Below are 14,106 nucleotides of genomic sequence, written 5' to 3'. Positions count from 1 at the left end.
GATAAAGGCTTAATATGCCAAAATAAAATAAATAAATAAATATTATAGAAACCATTCATTTTCTTAAAGGGGAAGGCATATCAGTCATTGCAAACACTGAACTTATTTCAGCAACATATTCATGTAAATGTTCAGTTTCAAAGCTTCACTATAGACCATGCCAATTTAACTTCCTCAAATTCTGGGTTGACATCATTGGCACATCCTTTACAGTAATTGGTCCAACTATTACCACTCACACAGACTAGAACAGATAGTCAAGTAGAGGTCAAAGACACAGAAAAAAAACAAGACTCTCAGTCATAATATAACCCAGGGCTGGTGTTGAATCTAGGAAAAAAGATGGGAAGCAAACAAAAGCACAGGTGTTTCTGTGAAACTCATTTTCAGTCCTTCAAGTCTTTTCACTGAAGTGAAATGCTTGAACACACAGATAGCGTCTGTGATTTTGAATAGAGGCATGGGTTGAGTAGGTGAGTCATACAGTAGCCAAAATCTGTATGCAAGAATAAGTATTGGCATATTTCTTTATAAATAAGAAGAAATGAAGCCAAGCCATGGCATAGTAATATGTTTCTGGTGGACACAGACTTACTTAATTCAGTTTTTAGCTTTGGGAGATTTCATTAATTATGGCTACACAACATATGAATAGTTAAACTGATTGGTATTCCCTTTTTCACACCATTGTTCTAATATTCCATTTCATCCCATGTCTCTCTTTCTCTCTTGCTGACTCTTTCATTCAGTCTTGTGTTGGTTTCTCATCTGTATCCAACTCTGCTTTGAATGACTCTCTGCCACTCTGTATTCATCTCACCTTTTGGTGCTCTGTTTACTTTGTGTATGTGTGCAAGAGTGTGTGTGTGTGTGTGTGTGAGGGGGGGGGGGGGGGCTAAAAGTGTGGACACGCTTATTACATCCTCCTTATCTTCAGTGGCAGGGGCAGGTGCTATCATTGTCATGTGTTCATTTGGCTGGTGTTTCACAAGAGACCTGGGAATTGTAACCATGCGTACACTTACCGTAGATATGTATATATGTGTGAGAGTGTGTGTGTTCGTCCCTCTATCTCTGTGTACCAGGCCAAGGGAACTGATGAGATAGATTACAGCCAGAAGATATATAATTTTTATTTCATATGTGTGTGTTGAAAGCAACTGCACCAGCATGACATATGTGGAATCAAGACAATGAGTGATTTGTAGATGGGTCTTAATAGAGGAAGCAAAGGGGAGAATTTCTGCTCTACTCAAATCATTTTCATCAATTTTAACTGCAATTGTACAGTATGTCCCTTCTGTTTGCCTTTGCGTGCGCTTGTGTGCGTGTGTTTGTGTGTGTGTGTGTGTGTACGCTGTTGCACAAGAGATGGAGGTTTGCCAAGGAGGGGGTGTCTGCCTCGAGGTGTTTGTCACAATGGCTGGTTCCCTGGCACTGCTGTCCACGGTTATGGGTATGTGTAGGTGTGTGAACGTCTTTCTGTGTGTGTGCGTGTGTGTGTGTGTGTGTGTGTGTGTGAGGGAGAGAGAGAGATATAAAAATAGACAGGGAGGGAGGGAGAGAGAGAGAGAGAGAGGTGAGAAAGATGATTCCAATTTACAGACGTAGAGATGTAAGGGGAGGAAGCTTTGCCTCAAGAAAGATGTGTCACATACATTGTGTCAGACACATATAAATGCATAAATATACTCACACAACCAAACACACACACACCTACACAGTAAAATACACATTATAAACACTTATATTCAGCAGACACTGCTGCAGAGGTTTATGCCAAGTACAATAAAGTCCAGCAGAGTTTTTTTCAGGCCAGCCAGCACTCTGTATGCAGAGAAACCTGAGATGATATCTTGCAAAAGCATGTATGTAGATAATTTATATGCTTCTCACATTTTTTTATGTTATTTCATTGGGGCAACATGTAGCCTGTTTGTTTCAAGGGAATCCAGATTCTGCATGCATTTTTTTTTTTTTTTTTTTACTGTTTTTTCAATTTTATTTGTTGCATGTCTTACCCAATTTTCACAACATTCTGCACAGAGCACAGTATTGACATGCTCTGCTGGCTCACAATTACTCTTTACCACTGTGAAACACTAATACTTTTAACATTGAAGACACACACATGCCACAATTCTTACATGCCTGCTGCTAGAGCCTGTACAATTTGAATATATTCTGAGGATCAGCTCACAAATCCTTGACATCCTACAATAGTGCCATTTTTTAGCCTTCAATCTCCAAACAATGTTAAACACAGCTTGTTTTAACTATCTATTTCACTTTTATGTTACAGACTTGTGATCCTTGTAACCATGCAGCTGTGACACCTATAAAGAAGATTGTGAAGAGAACTTAGCAAGACAAACTCGCTGATGGTGCTGATTATAATTATGCGTCGGCTTTATATTTGAAATAGACAATACTGTACAAGTAAGAAAAGGCTATTCAGCTTGCTATTTACTGTGGGGTCAAATATTCACTGGGCAAAAATCAATATTTATAATGACTACAACACTTCATAATAAAAATTGTAAAAGACCAGGCCGATCTCTAATATTTATGTCTAATTAGCATAGCTGTTGTATGAGGCATGACCCTCTGAATACACTGAAGGCTGCATCACATTTCTTTCCATTTCAACCCTGAGTCTTGCTGTACCGTCCCTTCAGAATACAAACTAAGTCTGTATTTAATTCACTCTACTCCTTTGTTCATGTAGACCAGGTTTTTAATTATGTACCCTTATTCTACGCTAGTGTTGTTGACTTTCAGTTGAAGTTTGGCCACTTCAGCAGCTGGATGTTTTCAGACCATACCCCCCATCTTTCCACCTGGACACCTTGACTACGATAAAAAAATATATATATATATATATAAATAAAAAAGCAATTTGCTCATACTCTAAAACGACAGTAGGCTGAATGGTTTGCACACAATTTCTCATTATGCATACCCAAATAGGCTATTGTACGGTGCGTGGCTGGGGCTGATAGGGGTTGAATTGTAGAATGGGCTTACAAGAGATTGTGATAAAAAAAAGGAGGCACAATAAGGCTAAAATTAGCACAATTGTTTGCTACAGAGGGAGCGACCAACTTGGGTTGATGAACTCTGGCCACAAAAGATAAATAACTTAACTATCTATTTAAATGTAGATTTTTCAATACTACAATTAACGTTGGAATTAATTTTAGCTTCATGAGGAATCATTATAGACAGGTAATGGTACAACAGGTACTAAATATACAACAAATGTTATCTCTGCACATATACAATATGCTGGGTCACCAATGTAATTACAATTAATCCTGAGGGGAATATATATAGTACCAGTCAAAACACCTTCCCATTCATTTGAATGAAAAACTGTGTCCAAACTTTTCACTGATACTGTATATCTACCAAATTCCATGACAATCCATTCAATAGTTGTTGACACTTTTCACTTAAAATCACAAATGTTGGTGGACAATTCCATCTCTAGAGCCATACTTTTAGCATGGATTAAAGCAGCTAGTTTGGGTTTTATTTTTATTTCTTTGTTATTTGTCTCTGAGATTTCTGTCCCCACCTCGATAAAATGGAGGTGAAAGCAAACCTTAATAATCCACAGACCTCACATTGAACTACACTGGAACAACTTTCTACCAAAAAAATAGTCCCTTTGAGAACTGTTAACAATGTGTTCTGTGGATTGTCCAGAATAACAAGGGCACTTTCTGGTGAATTTTTAAAATGCAATTTTTCATTGCCATTAGTACCACAAATGAAGTGTCATTCAACTACATTGTATTGGGGTAGACCAATTCTACGCTATCTTCTGCAAGGCTAGATACCACTAGATACAAGATTTTTTCATTTTTATTTTTTAAAATTTCGGTGGTAATAGTAGTATACCACAGCAGTGAAAATAGCCATAGTGATGATAGCAGCAGCAGAAAGAAGTAGGTACAGCAGTATTGGTAAAAAGATAAAGTAGCAGTACTCATAGATGTAATTGGATGTCTAATATCAGAAAGGTTGGTTCTTGGCCCCTAGAATTACAGAATAGAATGGAAAAACGTGTATATCCATACCAAAGATGCACTTAAAGTGTAAGCAGTAAGTAAAGTATAACACAAAGCATGTCCACCCTTCTCTCTCTCCACCCACGCTGTTCCAACAGTGCCGGGGAGTGCACTCAAGCTTAATGAATTGAGACAGAAGGCCAGATAAATGTGACCAGTTCAGTAAAGGCAGTAGGCAGACACAGAGAGAGGCTATGGCCTGCTCACTATGTTACATATAAAGGGAGCACCGGAGGCGCCCTGAAGTCCGATCCCTGCTTTGCTCTGCCTCTGGTTGGCATAAACATCTAATAGGGCCTAAAAGCCTGGGATGAGAGCAACACATGCTGGGTAAGTGGTTGAAAATGGGACATGGAAAAGGTTTTAGGACATTCCAAGAACAAAGCATACAGCGAGCGTCTGTTCTAATCTATGAGATATGTGCCCTTGTGGTATGGGTTATGGCCGTGTGTGTGTATGTGTCCCGACATATACATATGTGTAGGCCTGCGTGCGTGTAGATACATACATGTCTGGCTCTGTGTGTGCACGCAGGTGTTTGTTCCTGTTTATGGTTGTGACTGTGGGTCTTATGTGCAGGTATACATTGTCAGAGTGTATGTGGGATTGGATGCTTATTATGTACACCATCCTTCAGGTGTGTATTTTTTCCATGTCTACATACGGGCATATGTGTATATGTGTGTTTGTGTGTCTGTGTGGTGGATGTGTCTATGCATTCACTGTACATTTGACAGATTTTCTGCTTGTGTGTGTCACTGGTATGTGTATATGCATATACATGGCTATATGTATGACAGCATTATGTGTGTTTCTCTACATGCACTATATATGTCAAATTTCATGTGTATAAGAAGTTTTTTTTTTTATTATTCAGTGAAATAAGAACAGTGACTTTGACAGTGTGTGTGTATGCGTGTGCATGTGTGTGTGTGTCTGTGTGGGTGTTGCTGCTAACAGGGCCAGCACATATCATCGCTTATTGGAGATGGAGAAGATGTTTCCTCGGGGGTCAGTGAGAAGCCGTCACTTCACATGAAGGCAGCCAGGAGGGAGGAAGTAGAAGGACGAAGCAAAGGGATGGGTGAGAGACAGCACAGCGGACGGAGGACAAAGTGAGGTGGGGGTAGCAGTAGGAGGAGAGGGATGGAGGGAGTGGTCCTCCAGTCAGTATCATGCCAAAAAATTGTGCAACGGAGCTAGGAGAGAAGGAGGGAGAAGTGAGATGAAGGAGTGAGAGAAAAAGTGAAAAAGGTTAATAAAAAACAAGTAGGTAGGGGAAAAGTGATGGAGAGGAAGAGAGAATAACAATACATTTGCCAGAGGGAACCAGGGAGATGAATGAGAGCAGAACAATGTGGGTTTGTTACATAAAGCTGGGATCAGACGCAGGTCAGCACATCAGACCTAACACAATAGATAGGAGGCAAGCAGTTCAGGAGGAAAGACTAAATAATAAGAATAAAACATGACAACAGGAGAACGAATGCTACCCCATCACTGGTAATCTAGGAGTCTTCACTGAAAACAAACTCATGTACTGCCTGCCTCTCACGGAAGTACTCTTTTCCAAAACACCATAAAACTTAGCCGACAAAAAAAGGTGATGATCGAAGGCCGTTTATTGGCGCCAGCAATTCCCCTTAGCTGTCAGTACAGTAAATACTTCCTCCACTCCAACACATCGGGTGTTTCTGTATTTATGGGTTTTAATAGGAAGAGCGTGATCATCATATTGACCAGCCTGCTCGGATCCTAATGGGCGCCTTAAATCTCAGGGAAACACACTGTATTGTGAGGTGAGTTACAGGCAAATTAACACGGAGAGGGAGGCCAGAAGGGCTACTCCTGCCGGAAGGGAGGAAAACAATCACTTGAAAGATTGTCGGACATTTAGGATGAGCGGGGAGGGGAAGGGGGAGGGGAGCCAGCAACGAGAGATGGGAGAAAAGGCAATAAACGATTTTCATCAGTAGCAGAAGAGATGGGTTAGAGATGGTGGGCGGAATCCAATGTGCTCGCCTTCCATTATAAGAATCATAAAATACTTTTAATGACCAAATATTGGTCTCTTTAAAACAAGATACTGGATCATATTACAAGCATTATGGTGTCACACTTTGGCTCACACACTTTGGTACAGACAAATTGCGCGGTGCTTTTGTGTGTATCTATATTAGGCTTACTTTTGTGAGTGTGCGTGTGTCTTTGAGTGAGCATGACTGGTTGCCAGTTGATTTAATATAAACCCATCACCACTTAAGGTGTGCATGATAGAAATGTGCACTAGGATGCTAATGACACAGCAGAGCACTCACAGCAGCTAAGAATTTTCTCAATATTTTTCATTTATTCTGTGTTGCATTTTGTGTTTAATGACCATTTCCCTACACTTAAATGTTGGCTATTTACTAGAAATCCTGTTCCCAGTTATTTGTCATTTGGACTGACACAGTGTCATTGCACTGTAGCACACAAACAATCAGAGAACAGACGAATCAATCAAAAGAAGATGAATCTTAAATGAAAATGAATCTTAAACCATTTCAATAACTGATAAATAGTTTGAATGATAAAGCTGGTGATATTCTATATTCTTCTTATTGTCAACAAATCCCATGAGACTTCCCTACCCCGTGTGTGTCACTCAGCTCCAAGTCCATTTGTTCCTACTGAAAATGTAAATCTTTAAAAATGGGTAACAAATATATACTTTTGTTTTTAAAAGAGGCTTAATAATTTCCTAAAACAGCTGGGTACTGTAGTTTTTAGCAAATGTTACTAAAACAGGAATAAATAGTGTCTTTTGGAGACTATTTTCAGCTGCGGATTAATATACATTTCCAGCAACAGGATGGTGTATGAGTGATTGAGTCAAAATAAACTACAGTGTGCGTGTTCATTGTAATGAAGCAACATGTCACCCAGTGCAACGGTGTGGCTCATTGATGTGTCTTTAATTGTTTTCAGACAACAATGGAGGTCTGTGGCACAAGGGAATGAGTTTTATCAGACTTTGGCTACACAGATAATACTAATGTTCAACTCATTGTTTTATCTCTTCAAGGGATTTGCTGACAATAAGAAAAACAGCGTTGTCCTTTACGTCATTTATAAAACATGCATTTCAAACATTAGCAGGTTCCACCTTCTAAAATGTAAATATATTCATACTTTTCTCTGTTCTATATTACTGCATATTTAATACCCTTGGGTTTCAAACAAGCAATTTGATGAAGTCACCTTGTAAAGGAAACTCTATAGGGCGGACTTGTACTTGGCCACAGAACATTTGCTCTCAAGCCACAAGGAAATGTTATTACTGGGCATAAAATCTGAATAATTGGCTCAAAACTTATAGGCTATTTGTGAATAATTACTTTGAACCTGGTACAGCCTGTCTGTGCTGCAGCTTTCCTGATCAATCCCTGTCATGGCCACAACAGCAGGGTATTGAATTTGAACTAAAGTAGGCCATCAGTACACCAGTTTACTATTGGTTTAGTCAATAAACCATTAATTAATTAATCAGAAAACTTATCAATAAGGTTAATAGACAGTGAAAATAATCACTAGTAGCAGCCCCTGTGTTAATATAGGAATCAGTTAGCCAGTATTCAGTTTAATCTTACGACATGATGATTCACTCCATCTACAAACACTAGTGATCCTATGGATTAACATGTGAATGGATTAGTCAGTCAGTGTGTACTAAATACCAATAATGTGCACACATGACAATGGCATCCAAATTACAAACAGACAGCATGCACATAGAGTAATACATATAAAGTAAGCAGACAAATGAGAAGATCCATCCAGACAAACAGACGTTGCTACGACACTGAACTTTTAATACAAAGCTGGTCGGTCTGAGAAAGCAAACTTGAAAAACAAAGTTAACCTTTCATGACTGCCTATGGGCAGAAATTTGGTCAATGTGACTAAATGCAAATGAGAGCCAAACAATATAAATGGCAAAGCAAGTCTACGCTCATCATCTGATAGCCGATGGAATCGAGTTATACGCTACAAGTCTTCTCTGTGCTCGATAAAATGACTGCCACTATCAGCTGACAGTGAATGTCATTGCTGGTGAACAGAGGAAATTGTGCCTTGAAGTTTTGAGTAATTGAATTTGTAAAAGTCATCGTATTACCCTATAATGCGATATGCAGATTCAGAGAGGGGTGCAATTTACAAAAGGGTCGAACCTCTATGAAATTGCCACCATCCCCCCACTTACTGCACACACACACACACACACACACACACACACACCCTGCGTCGTTGTCATTAATCCAGTTTCCTATTTCACATTGCGTCTGGCATTGCTGCTTCAGCCTCAGAGAAAGTTGAGAAGTGACTATAAACCTCAGATGGTATTTTGTTACAAAGACACCGTGGAAATGCTGCTCACACTTTGGCTGATTATTCTAACGTCTCCATGACATGACCTGTCAGGATTTAAATATCCTTGAAAATGCTCCTCGCGGTGAAAGGAAGGCTGGTGAGGCATCCTCATCCACAGAATAGTGGATACGGTGAAGGACATAAAACACTAAACATACTTTGTGATGCGTACTTTAAAGACCCTCTGAGGCACGCTTGACAAACTGCAGAGCTTTTACATTTATACGGTGTACGTAAATATAGCAGGAAGGGCAGAAAGAGAAGCAGGGAGAAAATAGCTGTGGGAAAAAAAAAACCCAAAAAACAATCTTTGTGGATATTTTGGGGTTTGTGGTAAATGTTCATAGGTGAAAAGCACAATCATAACAGGCCCCTGAGCTGCCTAAAGGTCTAAGATTTTTCACCTAAAATGTTAAGCAGCATGGTGCTTCGAATTATTAATGAACCTCTTCTATATTGAGGGTCCATTTGTTTTAAACCTGCAGTTTTTATCAAATATTGTGTTTACAAAAGTTTCTTCACACAGAGAGACAACCAGATGGCACCATGATTACATATGGCCTCACATACAGTGCCATGTAGTAGAGAGATAAAAAGACACATTATGGTACTTGTTAAAGAGTTGCAAGTTGCTTTAACAGTTAAATGTTGACAAATGACTGTTTTACAGACTGCATGCCATATATTTAATTACACGCTAATTTATGAAGAGTGACCATTTCATTGGTGTTCAACAAATCTGTGCATAGTACTTCTGACGTTAAAGGGGTACTCCAGCAATCTACTATTGGTGTTCTATAAAACTGTTGGACTTGCCAGAGATAGATTTAAAAAAACACATGATCATAATCTAGGCATCAAACTGAGATATCCTGACTTTTTTTCCATTCTGTAATCCCATTTCATTTTTTTCTTTTAAAGATATCCGCAATGACCATGTTTACATGCACAAAATATTCTGGTTTTCCCCTTATTCCAAAAAAGACAATATTCCTACTAAGCTGTTTACATGGCTAATGAAAATGAATACTCTACTCATTTTCCTGTTTGCATGCAGCCATGTTTATCATGTCAAAATATAGAAAAGAAACAGCTGGAGCCTCTTTTGTCATTTTGCTTCCTTGTGTCAAAATAGGATAGAGGTTTTCCACCAGCGGCAGACCTGTTCGACTGTGCAAACACAGCCTCCCTCTTTCATTTGTTCAACCACCTTCTTGAAAAAGGTCGGTGATATTTGCGCATTTCCAAAAAACTGCTGATAGCCAAGTCTTTCAAAATGTTTAACAGTAGGTGTGTTTCTCCTTCCAAGCAGAAATGTGGGCTTTTCTTTTGGGCATGCATCTCTATCTCATCTCTATCCCACACCTGACTGTAGACAGGCAATAGGCCATGTGTCGCAAACTGCAGTAAAAACGGAATAATAGTGGAATATTAGTGTCCATGTAAACGTAGTCACTGTTACCTAACATACCTGTAGCAGAGTGGTAGAGAATGGTAGCAAATTCAAAATGCTTTGTCATCACAGTTGTGAACAAAGCACGGTGCCATAACAGCGTAACATAATTTTAATCTTCGTGACTGGATGTTTCTTATCGGAATTGTAGTTAACATCCCACCTTATGTTTTAATTATGCAGGATTGCACCTTTGACTTTTTATCAAAGAACCAGATATTTTCTAACATAGCTGTAGATTCATGCTCATCCAAGCCATGGAAGTGCTCCAACTATGGGTCACCTAAAAGTGTCCATGTAGAAAATAAATGGGACTTTAACTTCCAAAACCAAAGGCGCCCAAAATAGCCCCTTCCACTTGGCAAATCAAACTATTTAAATATCCACACACCTAGTTTGTCTCCATGCCAAAGCAAAGATGATGACATCATAAGGTACTTATTTCTTAGATTTCAAAAAGTTCCATCAAAAGCCAAAGACATTTTACAACTGCTTTCACAGGCTTGTACTCCCCGTGCCTAGTAGTGATGTTCATGTGTAAAATTTGTGGTGTGCCCCTTTAACTCTAAGTCTTACGAGAGAAGACTGTTAATTGTAAATTAAGATAAGAGAATGAAAGGGAAGAAGAAGGAAAGGAAATGTCAATACTAGTTAAATAATGACAGATGAGGACACACAAGAGAGAAAAAAAGCAGAATTTTAAAAATCCAACATATCTAACCTTTTTGGCTGTCAATGACGAAGTTGCCCTCCTCATTTCCTGTGGTGATTTTATACGTAATCCCGTCCCCATCTGGATCCTTCGCCAGCACCGTGGCAACGAGTGTATTGGGGCCCGCATCCTCTGAGACAAACGTCCGATATCTGATAGAACACATACAAACACACAATCAATTCTTAACCAATACTTCTCTGCAGTGTAGATGTGAAAATGAGACACATTCAACAGTGTTTTGTCAGTGTTTTAGATCAATTCTATCTAATTCATGAAAATCAAAATTAACCACCACACACTGAAATGACTTTACTGTGACTTTATTAGGAGTGAACAAAATGTTTCACCTGTAGCTTCTTCAGGTTCACTTAGCACAATCTATCTAATTCATGTTCAGCCACTAGTTCAAAGCATCAGCACATAGAACAAAAACACTCATACAGGAGTAGATAACATCATATAAGTGTGTCACAAGCAAATACATCACAGACCAACCAAATGCACCAGTGCTTTGCCCTCATTATATGTAATTTCTAATTTAGTTAATTAGTGGATCCCTGAATTTTGAATTACACTAAGGAGAACAGACATTAACAAGGATGATATGAGGAGAAGAAACAAACATAATGCAGCAACTTTAGGGTTGCAGGCATTAAACTCCTTCTGGATAAACTGCTGCATGTGAAATAATCAACACCATAAAAGATAAAAAGAAACAGCTTTGGTCATGTTAGCCTGAGATTTTTGTGCCATTTGTTCAGTCTGACAGTTGGTGAAAAGACTTTGTTCAGTCTGCTGAGTGATGTCTGAACCAGTGGTTGTGTTTCACACTGTGACCAAAGAGAATTTTATCAAATGTTTACAACTGCAGCCACAAGAAACACAACTGCAACTTTCTAAAAGAAGAAAGTGGTTCTTAGATGTGATCCTTGCGGCACACAATACTGATACACATTTGGAACTGGTTTCCAGCATAGTGAACAAAGGGCATATTCAAGAGATATGCTGTGCATCGTATGTATTCTGTTTAATGTTTCAAGTATTTACTCTGAACCCAGCTGAGCCAGTTTCCTGTTATACCAGCAAGTTAATCAGTTTTACGGTGAGCCCCAGGTGTTAATAAGTCCCTGGATAAATGCAAAACCACAATCACCAGTAACCTCAAAAATTCACTTTTTAGATATAGTTCTGGTAACTGCCATACCTCATGTGAACATACAGAGAGACATAAAGAAAGTTTTCCAACAACATCACAGATTTCTGACCCCACTACTCCATCCATCCTACATCACACCTTCAGTCATAGAATACCTTCAATCTAACAACTTTCAAAGTGACAGAATAAGAATGTGGAGGGTGGTGGTGGTGAAAAATAGCTTCCTATGATAGTCCAGAAAAACAAGACACAGTGGAGCAGTTCTCCAACAGGCAGCGCTCGCAGCTCCAAGCCTGGCCATTGGACTGCATCACTATCCTGGAGGACATTCAGAATGGCTGCACCCTAATCAAATTTTAAGGGTGTGTATGTCTATCGCTGGCTTTTGAATGGGTGGACAAGGGATGGAGAGAAGGAGTGCATCCTTGAAGCAAGGTGGAGGAAGAAAACATCAGCTGAGACAGCAACGCTATTACAATTTTGTTTAAAGCTTTTAGGCATGTAAGTGATAAAGTACAGTAGAAGAAGCAGTCTCATGAGCTCAAACCTCTACATTACAAACATTTGAAACATCTAACCAGATGGCCAAATACACAGTAATAATGCAGTCTATAAATTATGATGTAGTGATATGATATAATGCACAAATAGGCTGATATAGAAGAAATACTGTCTCATTGAAATATGTGTATGCAAGGTAAGGACTTGTGTGATGTATTAATGAATGTGTGCAGTCGATCATCTACCCTATCTTAGAATTTTAGTATATATTGTATACTGTGTTCAAGCTAACTCAGTTGCTTGCCTTGACATGCATTTTTTATCAGCCCCTGCATACCAAACTAAGTTTATCATCTTGCTCTGAAATTCCCCTTCAGTTTTGTCTTTCTATCTTAGTGTAACACTTTGAACTTCAGCTTTGAACTCTCTTTTGGCCTTACACATACATTTCTGAACCACTGATGTGCTTGAAAGCAAAACTTTTCTTGAAAGGCTGGCCCCTCTACCTTGTTGACATGAGTTTCAAACTCTATATTCTTGGGACAGATTTCAGCTGCCCAAATCGGAATAGCAGAAATCTCTGCATAATGCAACATGCCAGCATCTCTGGGTCATTAGTTCAACATCAAGAAGTGCATCTTAACTAATAAGCTATTAAGGCAAATCTTGAGTGGACTACCTCTTAATTAACACTTTACTTTGAGAAAGTTAATATTACAATGAGAATGCTTGATTAATCTCCACAGTCAAATCTTCACAGATATAACCAAATTAATATGGTTCTTTGGCAAATAATTGAATATAAGTTCAATCTAAATACAGTATTTACAGTGCTAACAACTAAATGAACCCTAAATGAACTCTGCTGATTAAAAGTACAATAACATGAATATTAGAAAAGCTTCTGTGCATGCCTCTCTGTCTTCCTCTTCCTTTTCCTTCCCTTATTGGGCTTACAGCTCAGATTAAAAGATGTGCTCTTTCGGCTGTAATTTATCAATGACTCATTGCCTGCCCACATGTGTGTGCACATTAAAAATGCCGGTCAAGTAACTCCGACAGCCTGACTTGAAAATATATCCATCTGTCACTCTGCCCTGCCAATGAGGTCTGTTCATTCTTTACTGAAAACAAGGTACTATCATTAGGAGTTGAAAAGTGTGATCATGTTCTGTCGCTGCCGTCTTTTTGCCTCATCAACTGTTGGAGCAGTTCTGCCTGGAAGATCAGTGATGTGCTACTCATTTGCTCTGTTTGGAGAGTGTCATTGCAGTATTTGAGTAATTTCAGCTCACACTCTGAAAGCTGCGCACTTCCCTACAGATCAATACCAAGTCAGGTAAAAGGAGATGCTGTGCTGTGTTTCTTTATAAGAATAAAAAATAACTTCATTTGTATAGCACTTTTCAAACAATAGAGTAGTTACAAAGTGCTTCACAGAGAATTGGGGCACTGAAATCTTATATAAAATATAGAATAAAATAAAAAGAAAGCAAAGCAAACAAACAAAATCACTCAAAATCCAAGCACAATAAATATAGAATAAGCTAACAGCAGACTATAGATTGAGAACAGGAAAAAGCCTCTCTGTACAAGCGTGTTTTAAGAAGAGATTTGAAGGTAAATTAATAAATAAATAAATAAATAAAAATAGTAAAAGACCTCATACTGAGCCTTGTGGCACGCCACAGGTAAGATGGGCAGTGGAAGATGAAGCATTACCAACAGTGATGGAGAATGTTTTGTGGTTGACATATGATTTGAACCAACAAAGGGCAGAGTCAGAGATGTC

The 14,106-nt window shown here is 38.8% G+C and overlaps 1 protein-coding gene across 1 annotated transcript in view; it reads right to left on the bottom strand.

Moving 5' to 3' along the window:
* LOC137187452 (neural-cadherin-like) overlaps positions 1-14,106 on the bottom strand; it is a 265,262-nt gene that overhangs the window by 187,127 nt on the left and 64,029 nt on the right. Inside the window, exon 6 of the mRNA XM_067596339.1 lies at positions 10,664-10,806. Coding sequence (XP_067452440.1) covers positions 10,664-10,806 — 143 coding nt within the window. The remainder of the gene's footprint in view (positions 1-10,663; positions 10,807-14,106) is intronic.

The sequence above is a fragment of the Thunnus thynnus genome, chromosome 1 (genome assembly GCF_963924715.1).
Source record: "Thunnus thynnus chromosome 1, fThuThy2.1, whole genome shotgun sequence".
Classification (NCBI taxonomy): Eukaryota; Metazoa; Chordata; class Actinopteri; order Scombriformes; family Scombridae; genus Thunnus; species Thunnus thynnus.
Note: the sequence above shows the minus strand (reverse complement) of the source record. Positions and strands in the feature narration are given on the sequence as shown.